Source organism: Dipodomys merriami, unplaced genomic scaffold (assembly GCF_024711535.1).
Source record: "Dipodomys merriami isolate MVZ:Mamm:240054 unplaced genomic scaffold, mDipMer1.0.p SCAF_8, whole genome shotgun sequence".
Classification (NCBI taxonomy): Eukaryota; Metazoa; Chordata; class Mammalia; order Rodentia; family Heteromyidae; genus Dipodomys; species Dipodomys merriami.
In genome coordinates, this window is record NW_027206401.1 from 56164741 (window position 1) to 56180118 (window position 15378).

The 15378-nt window shown below is 39.8% G+C and overlaps 1 protein-coding gene across 3 annotated transcripts in view; it reads right to left on the reverse strand.

The window, feature by feature from the left end:
* Nucleotides 1–1421: 1421 nt before the first annotated feature.
* Cyb5r4 (cytochrome b5 reductase 4) overlaps nucleotides 1422–15378 on the reverse strand; it is a 41726-nt gene continuing 27769 nt past the window's right edge. For 2 of the 3 annotated variants that reach the window (XM_070010121.1, XM_070010120.1), the window contains 8 exons: nucleotides 15170–15202; nucleotides 13266–13388; nucleotides 11683–11823; nucleotides 9688–9840; nucleotides 6974–7124; nucleotides 6574–6660; nucleotides 3688–3852; nucleotides 1422–1962 (listed from right to left, as the gene is read on the reverse strand). In XM_070010121.1, coding sequence (XP_069866222.1) covers nucleotides 1908–1962; nucleotides 3688–3852; nucleotides 6574–6660; nucleotides 6974–7124; nucleotides 9688–9840; nucleotides 11683–11823; nucleotides 13266–13388; nucleotides 15170–15202 — 908 coding nt within the window. In that variant the 3' untranslated portion in view covers nucleotides 1422–1907. Of the gene's footprint in view, nucleotides 1963–3687; nucleotides 3853–6573; nucleotides 6661–6973; nucleotides 7125–9687; nucleotides 9841–11682; nucleotides 11824–13265; nucleotides 13389–15169; nucleotides 15203–15378 lie in introns of those variants that run through there. The other variant, XM_070010122.1, reaches the window with a different exon arrangement.

Below are 15378 nucleotides of genomic sequence, written 5' to 3' on the forward strand. Positions count from 1 at the left end.
CCTAAATCCACTAGCCATAGTGACTAGCCTAAATTTACAATCCCACCAATATCATACAAGGGCTCCCTTTCTCCAACATTTGCTTTTTGTTTTCTTGATGAGAGCCACACTATTTGGGGCAAGATGGACTCCGATGAATTGATCTGGCTTTCTCTGATAGCTGAAGATGCTGAATGTTTCCTCATGTGTTTTTGCCATTGTGCTGCTTTTTGATGGTGTCTGTCCAATTCATCTGCCCCTTTATTGATGGGCTATTTATTCCTTTTGAGTTTGTTTTATTATGACCTGGATATTTAAATCCCTTGTCAGATAGATAGCTGGTCTCTTATTCCAGTAATTGTTGTCTTTGTCCTGTAATTTTTTTTTTGGGGGGGGGGGGTGTTGTGGGGCTTGAACTCGGCCTGGGCACTGTCCCTGAGCTCTTTTCGTAAGCAATCACTCTACCACTTGAGCCACAGCGCCACTTCTGGTTTTCTGGTGGTTCATTGGATATAAAAGTCTTACAGACTTTCCTGCCTGGGCTGGCTTTGAACCACAGTCCTCGGATCTCAGCTTCCTGAGTAGCTAGGATTATAGGCGGGAGCCACCGGCACCAGTGCTGTAAAGTATTCTTAATTCATTGCAACCCCAGTCAGTCCTTCCCAACCCAACACCCCTCCTCCCCCCGCCCCACCCATATCACCTGAGTTACTGGGAAACCTGCTCAGGAAGTTACCACCTATGCCTGTGACTTGAAGTGTTCCCCAAGATGTCTCAAAGTTCCAGATCTAACATTAACATCTTGCATTCGCTTCAAGTTGCTGGTGCACACAGAATGCTGGGGCAGGTTTAGTTGGGATGAAAAGGAGTCTGAGTAGAGAGAAGAAAATGATCCGTTCTTGAAGGGGCCCCTCCTGCTCAGTGTCTGTGAGTCCCCATTGGCTTACGCAGACCCCACCTCCTCCACACTCAGTGGCCCTGACTGAAAAGCCCACAGCAAGGGTGCTGCACACCCTGGTGGGAAGGACTGCATTCCGCTGCTGTGGCACCCAAGAAAGTGAGCAGCCGCACGCCTACTTGGAGGCCACCCTGCCCACCTGCCGGCCACAAAGGCAGTGGGAAAATAGCCATCAAAGGCGAGATGTGCTCCTTTCCCAGCGGGCTTAGATTTGTTCAAAAAGAGAATTAAAACAACTCACTCCATGATGATAATTTTAGGCCATGAACTGGATGCTAGAAATGTGAAAATGCACTTTGTTCTGAGGCTGTTGGCTTTGGCTAAGAATGCAAACAGCTGTCAGGGATCTCATGTTTTCCAGCAGGCCCGGCCCAACATGGCATGTGTGGGGGATGTCTCCAACACGTTGTATTGGCACCTCTCAATTCCCTTTAAGACATTGGTCCAGTGTTGTTGTATTCCATCACATTTCTACAAACAAGAATTAAAAAGTACTGAAGTATAATTTTATTCTACTCTGCATCAATGCCATACATACAAAAAGTTGTTTGGGTCACTTAATAAATTACCATATTTCACATTTTAATATTAACAACAAAGACATAAATGATCGATTCCTGAGTAAAATAGAACGTATTGCTAATAATACAATAGCATAGAAACATAATCAAAGTGACCATTGGCAAGTGATGTAGTAGAACAGTGATACAATCTGAATATAAGGAAATTTGTAACCCATAACAAAGAATCTTGCATGTCATTGTTGTCATGATTGATTTTCCAGGTTAAATATCAGTAGTAAAAAAACCAAGAAGTTACCTGTACTGAGGGAACATTGGATTTCATTTAAGAAATGGAAGCCTGGACTCTAGTTAACCTTTAGGACATACAAAAATGTTCACTTAAAAAAATGCCAGTCCATCACAGATGAAAATAACCTGGTTGAATAGAAGACAATGGAAGGTCTTCATCATGCCGTAAAACTATGGATCTCATCTGTGGAGAAGTTAAGATCGTACAGCAACCTGAAAAACAAGTACAGAGTGCGATGGATATGAAAAGATGAAGAAATAAGAACAAAATTTATCTCTGCACCACAGTTCATTTTCATTTTCCACTTAATTAGGCAAGTAATTTTTACTTTTTAAAAAATGACAATAATTCTTAAATACTATCAAATGCCTAGTGTTCAAATTTTCCTTTGTTCATAAATGTCATGACTTTTTAAGTTGTTTGAGTCAATTTACTCATTGCAATATATTCATTAAAGTCAGCTAATAAATCTTTTAGGTATATTTTGATCTGTAAGATCTCTCTCTCCTTCCTTCATCCCTCCATCCCTAACCACGTCTTACAAAATATTTGTTGCAAAAGATCAAATTTATTTGTTAACCCCACCACAGCCCTTGCTTTGCAGTATCTCTGTCATGTTTCTTGGTAACATGTTCCCATGTTCCCTCATTTCCCACATCTAATAACTGTATCTGGAGCCTCATGAAGGCTAAATTCTGTCTGACAAAGCCAGTTCACAATGGCACATAATACACAGTTGCCTCTCTTACTGCATTCTAGCAAACACCGATGACATTCTACTTTTTTCCCTAATATTCAAATCCTTTTTTTGTTCATTAGATTTTTGCTTGTTATGTAGTTATCCAGAAGTCTGGCTCATAATGAAAACGCAGAATAGATGCTTGATTTCTGTTTCTCTTTATTCAACAGTTTTCAAAATAAGGAATTGATTCTAGCAGTCTACCTTCATTCTTCCTTCCTAAACAGGTATAACAGACAGAGCTGCGGAAATGCAGTTCACTTTGGAGCACAGTATAGGTGGAGAGAACCTCACGGAAGTGGCTCTGTTTAAAATGCTGCTGAAAACAAGCAGCTTTTATTTTATGTTTACTAAATCACATGCTGCTGCCAGATGAAGCATTTCACATGCAGGGAAATGTTGTTTATCTGGTTCCACTTCCTGGGTAGTGAGTGATTTTAAGTGGGGAGGCGGGCACTGAACCCCCAGCTGGCAGCTTCCTGGGCTCACAGGCAGAGGGCCACATCCCACGGGAGCTCTGGTACTGCAGGTAAGGCTCTCACTATCTGGGCCCCGCCTACCTTCCAGCTGACTCTCCCATGTGAGGGCCTTCACTCTAGCCTAGCCAGTCTATCTTCTGATTCCCTCTATGCTTGACTAAAGTGTCTGCCCCCTCCATCTCCTCTGGCTGTGCATTTCAGTCACCATTCGAAGCACGGGTCTTTTCTCACCATGTGGCTCCCACCCCTCCTCACACAACCATTTTATTCTTAGTAATTATAAGCTGTTTTCTCTTTATTGAACAAGGGGGGTGGGGCTTCTGAGTCTTCTGCTGTTGTTTGTCCACACAAAATGACAAATACGGACAGTGTGAGGTGACAATGCAGTGACCCCCCGTCCTCGGCTCACCTGGGGGGTAGGAGGATTGGTCTTTGGGTCACTTGGGGGAGGAGGGGGGACTGGTCCTCAGCTCACCTGGGGGGAGGGGGGACCGGTCCTGGGCAGGCACACAAGTCCTTCCTATAAAGTAATGGCGCGTTTGCATCCTACGCAATTCCTTTCATATACTTTCTTCTCCACATTGTTTGTACTACACATACACTCTCTACCCTGTACCTGCATGAAGATTAAAACTGTTCTTGTTTCTCTACGCTGTAACAGACTGCGCAAGTGTAAGAACCCAAGGAAGACCTTCACTCTCGCCCCAGCCGGCGCTTACCCAGTTCCAAGCTCCGTAAATGGCATTGGTCCACAAATGCACAGGAGGACTTTGGAGTTTTCTAGACTTCTTTTCAAAAATTCAGAGAGAAGAGCTGGTGAAATGTGTCCCCGTTTGCCATTCCATTCCAAAGCAGGTGCTGAGAGAACAAATTCAACATCAAATCTAGGGAAAAGAACCAGTTTTTAAAACTCTATTATTTTAAACACATTATTAGCACATTTCAAATTCAAGAAGACACTCCCTGAGAGGCCAGAGTAATATATAACCCTGACCAGAGACCTGAATAGGTAAGAAGAAAAGCTGTAGCAAAAAAACATACAGGCACATGATATTTGCTAAGAAATTTGGCCTTTTTATTTAACTCAGGATAGATCCCAGCACGCTCCACACTGTATTTATTAATTACATGCTGGTATAAATCACAGTGAAGAGCCATTTCATAGGTTCAGTGGCATGTGAATTTCAATCTCTGGTTCACACCTCTCTCAAATTGGTTATAAGGTCTGGAAGTCATCATTTTAGTTTATACAAGGCAATTCACTGTCACTAATTTATTTACATATGTAAATGTTACTTCATTTACATGTGAGTAAGTGCACTTTTCTAGGAAGGTTTCATAACCTTTCATCAGATTTTCAAAGGGACCCCCAAAGTAGTTACAGAGCAAAGTAGTTACAGAGTTCTAAGAAATTTTCAATTACACATAGACAGTTGGATAAAACACAGAAAGAAAAATGCCTTGGTTAAGTAAAAAAAAAAAAATAGAAATGGTCTCTTATACCTCTATTTGCAATGAACTTTTCACTGGAATAAAACTGTTAAAATATGAAAATCAATACTGAGTCCCTACAAACTGCAATAAGTATCATTCATAAGTTTTTCACTTTTGTATGTTTTTCTTTGGGGAAAAAGATGGTTAGTGGCGTATTTTCTACAGGCATGTACATATATGAGGAGAAACCATTGAGATCTTTCTATAAACAGCTTAAACTGCTCTTGCATTTTGTATCTATTCACATAATGGTCCCTTGGCTAGAATTCTAGCTACTTTGAGGAAAAAGCAAATAGGCGGCAGAGACACAATTTAAGGATACTGAAAGGGGCTCATATCCTGTTTATCCCCTTCACAGAAAGAGGAAACTGCTACAGTGAAGCAGGACTGATCCCAAGTTGAGGGCAGGAAATGAATGAAGGGGTCATCAGAATGCATGAAGGGTTTCTCATTGTTGAGTGTTGGGACACAGGTGCCCATGGGCTCCTCCCTCTCCGATGGTAAAAAGGAGTAGCTCTAGGTCGCTGTAAACATGAGAGGGAATGAGAGGAACCATTCCAAAACTCCTGTAGTCACAACAACTGGGATCCTTGAAAAGTTTACCTGAACCTAAACCCAAGTAACTCACAAGATACAAAGCAACAGGGACAAAACAGAAGGAGAAGAAGAAAAAGAGAAAATGCATGTGTTTCTGGTGAATGCTTTTGTGGTCTAAAATGTTAATGGAAGGAAATAATTCTTGTTAAGAAACTTATTTTTGATGAAAATGTATTATACTAATAAACTGAGATGTTGACTGGAAATCCCACGATTTAAAGATAAGGAAAATTATTTTAGAATGACAGTGAGGAGATGAAAAGGCTTGAAATACATATAGATTCCTTCTGAAGCATATGCAGAGCCTGTATATCCAACACTTTGTTTCTTCCTCCTCTCCCTTTCTCTTTGCCATATGGCATTCTTCCTGCCACATCCACATCAGGCCCCGAGAGCTCTTGTGAAAACACTTCTCTAACCTAACTCCCATCTGTGCCACACACTACTATTAGCTCTCCTACAAACCCAGCTCCAATCTTGTGAATTCTTTTGATTAAAAAGCAGTGACTCTTTACTGCCACAGATGGGCATCTCAGAGTACTTAGGGCCTCTATTTTCCTGTTGTTTTTTTCTTTTTCTTGGCTGAAGACAAACTCTAGGAGGAAAACAAGACTCTGCTTTGTCACTAAAACACTTCAACACTCTGGCCCTCATGTCTTTATTCATATAATCCCAACTACTCAAATGACCACAAACCAGCCAGCACTAAAGCCATCAGGACAACCATGTACAGTATTATTTACCATAGCCAAGATATGGAATCAACCCAGATGCCCCTCAGTGGATGAATGGATCAAGAAAATGTGGTATACACACACAATGGAATTCTATGCCTCCATCAAAAAGAATGATGTTGCCTCATTTGTAAGGAAATGAAAGACTTGGAAAAATTATATTACTCAAAGTAAGCCCAAAGTAAGCCAGACCCAAAGAAACATAGGCTGCATGGTTTCCTTTATTATTTATAATAACTAGAATGTGCCTATAAACCTACAAATTAATCCAATGGCTAGTGAAAGACAAATAATTACACTAGAATTGTTTTCTATTGACCGTACCAGCATTTCTGAGGGAGGCACCCAGGATACTTGAGCTAAGGCTGTGAGTATTAACACAACAAAACAAGCCACTGGGGAAAGCCACAGTGGGTATCAGCTCTAAGAAATCCTGTCCCTTGTCTCTGCTCACCCACCCTCATCACATTCTTTACCTGAACCCCATCATATAAGAAAATGTGGGATTATAAAACTGACTAGCCACTGGAATATTTTCAATGAACCTCAACTCAGTATAATGTACATTTAAATGATATATTACATAGATTTTACAAACAGCATTTTAAGGGGTTGAGGGGGATATTAACAGTATTTATGTTTAGAAAATTATGTTAGTTTACTTTTTTCTTTGAAGAGGCAGCTTCCTGATCAATTCAAAGCTTCAACCAAAGGAGTTAAGGCTTGTACTTACTATGTAGATATGAATATATAAATTTAGAGTTAATACCAATGCAATACCTTTCATTGTCAAATGCCAATTTCTCCAATTGTCTTCTCCAAATTATATCATCCTCTGTTTTATTGAAGAACATCAACTTTATCTTCCTTTAAAGAAAAAGAAACTTCATTAAACATAACTAATTATATTTAAAATATGCACAAGTGGAGATACTACAGTGAATTAAGGTGAATGCTTTTTTAATACAATATAGATAACCAAAATTATAAAAAAAAAAAAAACTGAAAAAAGATAAAGAAGCAAGTTAATAACTAACTAGGACTCAAGAAGGCAGAGTAAGAAATGATAAATGAGGGAATGACAATACTCTTATTATGGCCAGCAAATGATCAATTTAGAATACCTTAAGTTAATAAAACAGTCTCACAAGCAACAGTAATTAGAGATAAAATTACATACCTGAGACTGGGTACATTAGTCAAAGCATAATTCAGAATTTTAACCATTGGTGTGAAGCCTGTTCCGGCTGCCAATAAAAAGAGATCTTCTAATTCCTGGAGTTTGGATATTTTAAAACTGCCCTCAGGACTGCTTACAGAAACAAAATCTCCTAAACAATGAAATATAAGCTAAATCAGAAAAACAAAGCAAAACAAAAAACCAGAAGGGAAACTGAGAAGGCTAAAAGTAGCTGGAGTTAAGGTAACACCATGGCTATTTAAGCTGCAGACACACAGGCAGTCTTTAAGGTGTATCAGGAGTTCAGAGAGTAATCTAGGCCTCTCAGTATGTGTGGATTAAGTCATTATAATAATATTTTACTACATTGTTTCCCACAATTCTCTTCTCCAACAAGCTGAAGCCAAAACTTTACACATCATTACAAAGTGTTAATCCACAAATGCTCAGTATAGGACTGACTACCAAAGTATATTATAGGCACCTCAAAAGTAGATTCATGTAGATCTGTGTCACATGGTATAATATACAGAAGAAAAACTTGCTCATCTACTGATAGGATTGGTAGGGAGAAATGTTTTCAAAAACTTTGTGTTAGTACGTGCTACTTTTTGTATGAAGCTTTTATAAAAGACCTGATTAAAACAAAGAAAGCGATGCTGAGTTTCATTCCTAGGAAAACAAGGCAGGCTGGGAAAGCAGTGAGCTATGTTTGGAGAATGCCGTCTCCCAGTCTAGAAGGTACTCAGTGAGGAATTGGAGCCCAGGGCGGGGAGGGACAGAAGTAAGAAAACTACAGCCAAGGTACATTTAAAACTTGCCAGTGCAACTTTAAAAACAAGAACTAAAGCTGTGCATCTTATTTCTAAATAACTTCAAATTCTCTAGTTTATTTTCAAATGCTAGGATATTCAGAGTTTTTTTTCTTTTTCACTGCTAGGTAGTAAGAAATTTGTAGCAATTGATAAATTAAGAATTCAAAGTAATAGAAATATCACAGCTTGAAAGAGACCAAAATACCAGAATGTCTGTAGAAAACAGAAGATGATGTGCAATAAAAACTGTACAGCACCAGGTGCCAGTGGCTCACGTCTGTAATCCTAGCTATTCAGGAGGCTGAGACCTAAGGATCGTGGTTCAAAGCCAGCCCAGATAGGAACATCTGTGAGGCTCTTTCTCCAATTAACCACTAGAAAACCAGAAGTGACACTGTGGCTCAAGCAATAGCCTTGAGCTGAAAAGCTCAGGGACAGCACCCATGCCCAGAGTTCAAGACTCATGACTGACAAAAACAAAAAAACAAAAACATTCCACAGCATGAACTTTCTCTCTCTTTCCCTCTCCCTCTCCCTCTGTATATATATTTCTCTATCCATCCTATTAACAGGCCTGATCTTCCTGTCTCAGTCTCCCAAATTCTGGGATTAAATGTGTGTGCCCTCACTCCCAGCTTAGCTTGGAGCTCCTATCCCTAACCCTGCCTTTCCCATATCCCCAAGCTGCTTAGAGCCAGGCAGGATAACCAAATGCTAACCAGCTTCACAAGACGTTAAACTATACATGTCAAAATGGCAGATGAGCAACAGTTGACACCTACTATCTGGAGTTAACTTCCTCAAAGCAATGTTTTCTTTACGTGTAGAGTTCAGTGATGCACCCCAGTGTACCGCTAATGATACCTTAGCAAGAGGACATGTTTTCCATTGGGTAAAAAACAGTGAAAGAGACACAGGGAGAAATAGGAGAAGGAACATTTTCTAAAAGCCTACTGGGTGCTGCCTGCCATGATGGAAGCTGGAAATGAGTGTAAGTATGCCTTACACTCCGGTATTATAAGTAAGAAATGTACGTTCATTCAGTGGGGCTCCAACTTGATCTTCCTTCCTCACCCTCCCCAGTTCCACGATTAAATGTGTGTGCCAATAGGCTTTTAGAAAAGAGTCGATGAGACTCTTATCTTGAATGAACCTCCAGAAAACTAGAAGTGGTGCTGAGACTGGAAGTTGTGGAGTGCTAGCCTGGAGCAAAAGAGCTCAGGAACAGTGCCCAGGTCCTGAGTTCAAGCCCGTGACTGACAGGGAAAAAAAATGATATTTAGTTTGTATATTTACAAAAGGGCATTTGACAGAAGGGTGGATTGTTGCTGAGTGAGAGACCTCATGTGCCTACCAACGTGGACAGCAACTCTATAGAACTTCAAATAACACAAATGTTTCTCAACAGCAAGAGATAAGCTGGAGAGATCATGTAAGTCTTTGCAGCCTCAAAGAAACTGAATCGTCTACCAGCAATGGGGGCCCTTGAGAGACGTCAAAGCTCCAGAGCCATAGGATTAAATCTGTTCTCCAGGCAGATAAAGAGAATGAACTGGAAAATGCATATAAACAGAGAGATACTAGTTAGAGACAATAGGAGAGATCAGCAAGAGATTAAGACAAAAATGATCGATGCCAGCTTTTAGAGGGTGGCAAAGGAGTAGAAAGGAAATAAGGAAAACTCCTTGGGAAGCAGATTCAATGGAACTTGGTAGAACGATCCAAGAACAACATGTACAGGTTTCCAAACGAAGTAAGACAGCATGCTGTAAATAGCACAGATGGGGAAGACAGGGAAGACGACGTGGGCTGTAGACGAGCTGAGTTAAGATAGTTAACAGACGCCAGCACAGAGACAACTGTGCCTGAGGAAGGTCTAGCCACTGCAGAATTACTCACCGATCTCAAGACGATCAAGCTCGGGTGTGAAGAGTCCAGAAGGATAAATTTTGATCAAAAAGTAAATGTATTTATTGTTAGGAAGAACTGGCTCTTTGAACTCTGAGACTAAGGAATCAGATACAGGTGTATATGGCTTCACTATTTCTGTACCTAGAAAAAAACAAGACAAAGACATTAAATTCCAAAACCCTGAAAAGCTTTTATAAAAGATGCAACAGACAAAATTTAAACATATGACTATACATTTTATATTAATGCATACATAATTCTAAATATATGCTCTGTATCTACGTACTATATATATATATATATATATATATATATACACATATATGTATACTTCTTATACCTGCTGAAATAATTTTAACAGAGCAAAACCTTCCCATCATATAGACAATCTATTTTAATTAAATATGGTCTAAAATAAAAAAGATAGATGATAACATATCTAAATATGTCATCAATTTTATCAGCACATAAACAAAACTGGCATCAAAGGGGCTGGGAAGGTGGCTTAATGGTAGAGTGCTTGCCTATCATGCATGAAACCTTGGGTTCGATTCCTCAGAACCACATAAACAGAAAAAGCTACAAGTGGCGCTGTGGCTCAAGTGGTAGAGTGCTAGCATTGAGCAAAAGCAGCTCAGGGACAGTGCCAAGGCTCTGAGCACAGGCACAAAAATAAATAAATAAATAAATAAATAAATAAATAAGAAGGAAAAAAAAGGCATCGGCCGGGCGCTGGTGGCTCACGCCTGTAATCCTAGCTACTCAGGAGGCTGAGATCTGAGGATCGCGGTTCAAAGCCAGCCCGGGCAAGAAAGACCGTGAGACTCCTATCTCCAATAAACCACCAGAAAACCGGAAGTGGCGCTGTAGCTCAAGTGGTAGAGCGCTCGCCTTGAGCTGAAGAGCTGAGGGACAGCGCCCAGGCCAAGAGTTCAAGCCCCACGACCGACAAAAAAAAAAAAAAAAGGCATCAAATGTTTTCCACAGTGATGTAATAAGGTATCTATATAATAATTTTAATTATATGTATATCAAATTTTTAATTATTATTTGGGAGAGAGAGAAAGGGAGGAATTTAATTTTTTATTTTATTATTTGAATTGATTTAACACTTTAACATATGCTATTTTGGTAAATAAATGAAAGTAATACCAATTCAACTATTTCCAAGAAAATATTATATTTTAAAGGTAAAATAAAAATGCATAATTTAATTTTAAATAACTAAATTCCAAAGAGAAGATTCACCAAACATTTTAAAGATCAAAATTCAGTACATGGTTCCTAGACAGGTACAATATTAATTCATGTGTAAAAGTATACTGGTACTAACTCCACTGAAGAGACACCAGCTCTTGGATGTAATCTGGCATTAGTGCCGTGGTAACACAGCACATCTACCAGTTCCTGGCTTGGAGTCCATTAGACTCGCTGCTGAAAACTCTATGATGGGGATGGGCATTTTACCTTTCACAGCTTTAAAGAGGAAATCAGATGATGGCAACTATTAAGAAGGGTATTTAAAACAAGTAATTTCAGGATGAAAACAAGGAAAAAGAATTTTCACAGCAAGGAATACAGTTTTAGAATTTCTTATACTGGTGGCACAGATAACCAGAAAATTTAGATTGATCAAATTCTTAGAATTAATTATCTAGATCCAACTTTATAAGGGATAGACCCCAGTGACTGCTAACTGAAGTGGATAGAAGCCTCCAACAGTGGTCCCTATGGAGAACTACGGGGATTCCCCTCACCTTGCTCCTTCAGGGTTGTCACAGTAATAAGTCACAGTCCCCTGGAACGAGCTCTGCCTAGGGCAACTGTGTCACATGGTAACCAGGCACCGCGAGGGTCCCAACATGTCAGCGGCACTGCATCTACAAACCCAGTGCTGACCAACACGAGCCCAGCTAACACTTAGTAATCACTTGAAGACGACTTCCCAAAGAGACTGGAAATGTTTTGAGCTAAGTGCCTCACCTGCAATGGTCAGCTTGAGGTAAACATGGTGCCCGGCCGGCACCTGCAGATGAGTGCGTAGAGGCAGTGCCACACAGAACAGCCTTGTGTCGGGAGTGACAACTGCCTTTGACACCAGCTGGCACTTCCTGTAGTACAGACCTGGAAAGCAAACCATTATGTCCTAAGGAATTAAAGCCTTTCTTAAGTTCACTTCTTAAGTAATTCCTTCTTTACAACAATAGACATTTTATGTGTGAAAGCATTTAATAAACGACATACTTTCTAAAGTACTCACACAATGTTAAGCTGTTATCCCCACTAGTGGAGGCTGGGATAGGGCAGATCATAGCAGGCAGGAGACCCTGAAACTCCATCAGAATAGAAAAAAAGCTAGAGGCCTTCCCATCTTCAGTGGAAGAGTGTAGAGACTGAGACCAGGTCTCAAAAGTAACCAAAGTAAAAGAGGGTTGGAAGTATGGCTTGGTGATGGAGTGCCTGCCCAACAAGTGTTGAGGTCCTTAGTTCAAACCCCAGTGCTATCACCACCAGAGAAAGAAAAAAGAAAATGTAATGCAACAAATAAATCTGGAGGACAGAGAGATTAGAGATGAAAACTCTTCAACATTATTAGTAATTCTTAAAAATTTAATAGGCAGGAATAGGATTCTAAAACAACAGAACATAAATTTAGAAATTAACAAGATTAGGGGAAGCCAGATGCAGTTGTGCAAGCCTGAAATCCCATGGCTGAAGAAGCAGCAGTGGAAGGTTGTAGAACCTTCTCCACCTGCAGGCCTCCGGTAGAGAAACATGACTCTTATCAAAAAAGTCACTAAAAATCGGAACCAAAGGACAAAGTTCAAAATGAGAGAAAAGATCTTTAGTGACTGATTAAAGATGTGTAGAGTAAGAACATCTAGAAAGAAGAAAACAGAACAGAGAGGAAGAAAGCAAAATGATACGTTTTAGAACTGAAGGCCACCATTCCCAAACAACAGAGATCTCAAAGATCACAAAGGATGAATGCAGATGAATGAAGGGTAGGAACAGACACACAGGCTGACACATCACTGTGAAACTTCAGAACACATGGAGCAGCAAGTGCTGCCAGGCCAACGAGAAAACACAGGACGCATTCCTTGTGATATTTCAACACTGTAATATTTACTTTTTCTGCACATAGTTTTGTTTACTTGAGCAGAAAATTATTAAATGTGTCTTTCACAGAAAAAGTAAAAAGAGATGTGCATCTAAGGCATACACATAAACTGTTTCTGCACCTTTAATTGAAATGGTTGTGAAGGAATGAACGCTTGTATAATGGTCTAGCACTATTAGAATTCTCCACTCAAGGTATTACCTAATGACTTTGTGAAATCTACATATTACACAGTATAATCTGAAAATCAACCTCTGAAAAAAAAAAAAAAAACCAGAAATAAAAAGCCCTTTTGCAGACACAACATTCCCCTCAGGACTTCCTGGAGAGAGACACCAGACCCTCTGGCAAACACCATGACATCTTTACATGCCACCGCTCTGCCACTGCTATCCCAGCCTCACCAACACCCATAAGCACAACAAAACAGAGCACAGCACACCTCTATCTTTCCTTGGAATAAATGAACCGTGCATCTCCAGTGGATGGCCGAGACTCTTCCAGGAAGTATTCTCTCTTTTCTTAAGGATAATCTCTATTTTTCCCACGTTCTCAACAACCCGCACTGAAAAGAAGAGAAAATTCCAGCTGTATTGTTAATACTAAATATATGGCTTTATTTTAAAAGTCCCTGCAGTCAGAATGTTCTGATTTTATACAATGATCCCGATACTTTGTGAGAAAAGATTGTTTACATATTCACTAGAATTATATTAATCCACCTTATTTTAGAATGGTCCCTAGTAAATATAGAATTTAGTAAAGTATCTTTGAATCTTTGATAGTTAAAAGCCTTTTAGATTTTCTTCCTTTTGAATGATTAAAATAGTTTAGTATTTAAAATAAACATATTTAAAAAATTTATGTTGGGTGCCCATAGTTCATGCCTGCAATCCTAGCTGCTCAGGAGGCTGAGATCTGAGGATCAAGGTTCAGAGCCATGCCAGGCAGCAAAGTCCATGAGATTCATAACTCCAATTAATAACCTAAAAAGCCAAATAGAGCTCAAAGTGGTATTAGCCCCAGGATAGGCACATAAAAACAATATGTGGGTGGGCTGGGAAGGTGGCTCAGTGGTAGAGCGCTTGCCTTGCATGCATGAGGCCCTGGGTTCGATTCCTCAGCACCACATAAGCAAAAAGAAAAAAGCTGGAAGTGGTGGTGTGGCTCAAGTGGTAGAGTGCTAGCCTTGAGCTGAAGAGGCTGAGGGACAGCACCCAGGCCCAGAGTTCAGGCCCCACGACCGGATCGCCCCCCCCGATATATATATATATGTAAATATATTATGTGTGCATATATGTATATGTATATATACGTTTTAATATCCATATATATTTTAGTAACCATATACATATTTTAGTATCTATATATATGTACATATGTGTACAAATACATGGCTATATATGTACATATGTGTATATATGTGTACATACATATATGTAGACTTCTATATATTGATTTTAACTTGAATGATTACACATGCTTTTAAAGCTACAAGATAGAAAACATTTCACCTTCTGGGTGGACTGAACCTAGGGTTTTGTGTCCTTTAGGAAAGCACTCCACTTCTAAGCTATTTTCTTCAGAAACAATGGATCTGCTTCTCCCCACTGTAAACTCAGAACCTAGTAGCAATCTAACGTTTCAAAGTAGATTAGCCAAAGAAATTCAATTAAATGATCACTGATTTGAAGCAGAATGCTGTCTCTGAATCTGCAGCAGGCATTCTGACCTAGTGAAATGTCCTGGAAACTTGAGGAGTTACCCGTGTGTGTGTGCAGCCCCATTCTTAACTTACTGGATATCAACAAAGCCACATAAACATATCATCTAAGAAAACATACCCAGCTAGGGCTGTGAGAGAGAGTGTAGAGATGAGAGAGAAGGAAGGAAGAAGAAAGAGGAGGCAGGAATTGTTTGGCTTTTTTTTTTTTTATTGGTACCAGTCTTGAGGCTTGAACTCAGGGTCTATGCACTGCTCCTGAGATTCTTTTTCTCAAGGCTGGCACTCTACCAGTTGAGTCCCATTGCCACTTCCAGCTTTTTTTCTAAGTAGTTTTATTAGATAGTAGTCTCACAGATTTTCCTACCCAGGCTGGCTTCAAACATGAGCCTCATATCTCAGCCTCCTGAGTAGCAAGAACATAGGCATGAGCCATCAGCAACCAGCAGGAACTGTTTCTTAAGGGTGAGAAAAAGGAAAAATAAGGAGATGAGAGAAACAGAGACAAAGAATGGGGGGTAGGGAGGCAAGACCAAAAGGAGTATATTTTTAAGATAAATGATGTGTGGGTATATATTTAGGCATGTGTGAACATAAACAGTATTTTTTTTTTTGTAGCTTACCAGAAAAGTCTTCCTGAACCTCATGGCTTAGCCCTGTGATTTAAAAAAAAGCATTTCATTATAATCAATTCATACAGCTGTGAGTACTATGTAAGACTCTGAGCCCAGGGCCTCAAGCTTGTGTGGGCTGACGTTCTACCACTTGAGGAATACCTTCAGAATAGCTTTTTGCTGGTTAATTAGAGCTAGAATCTCAGAGACTTTTTCTG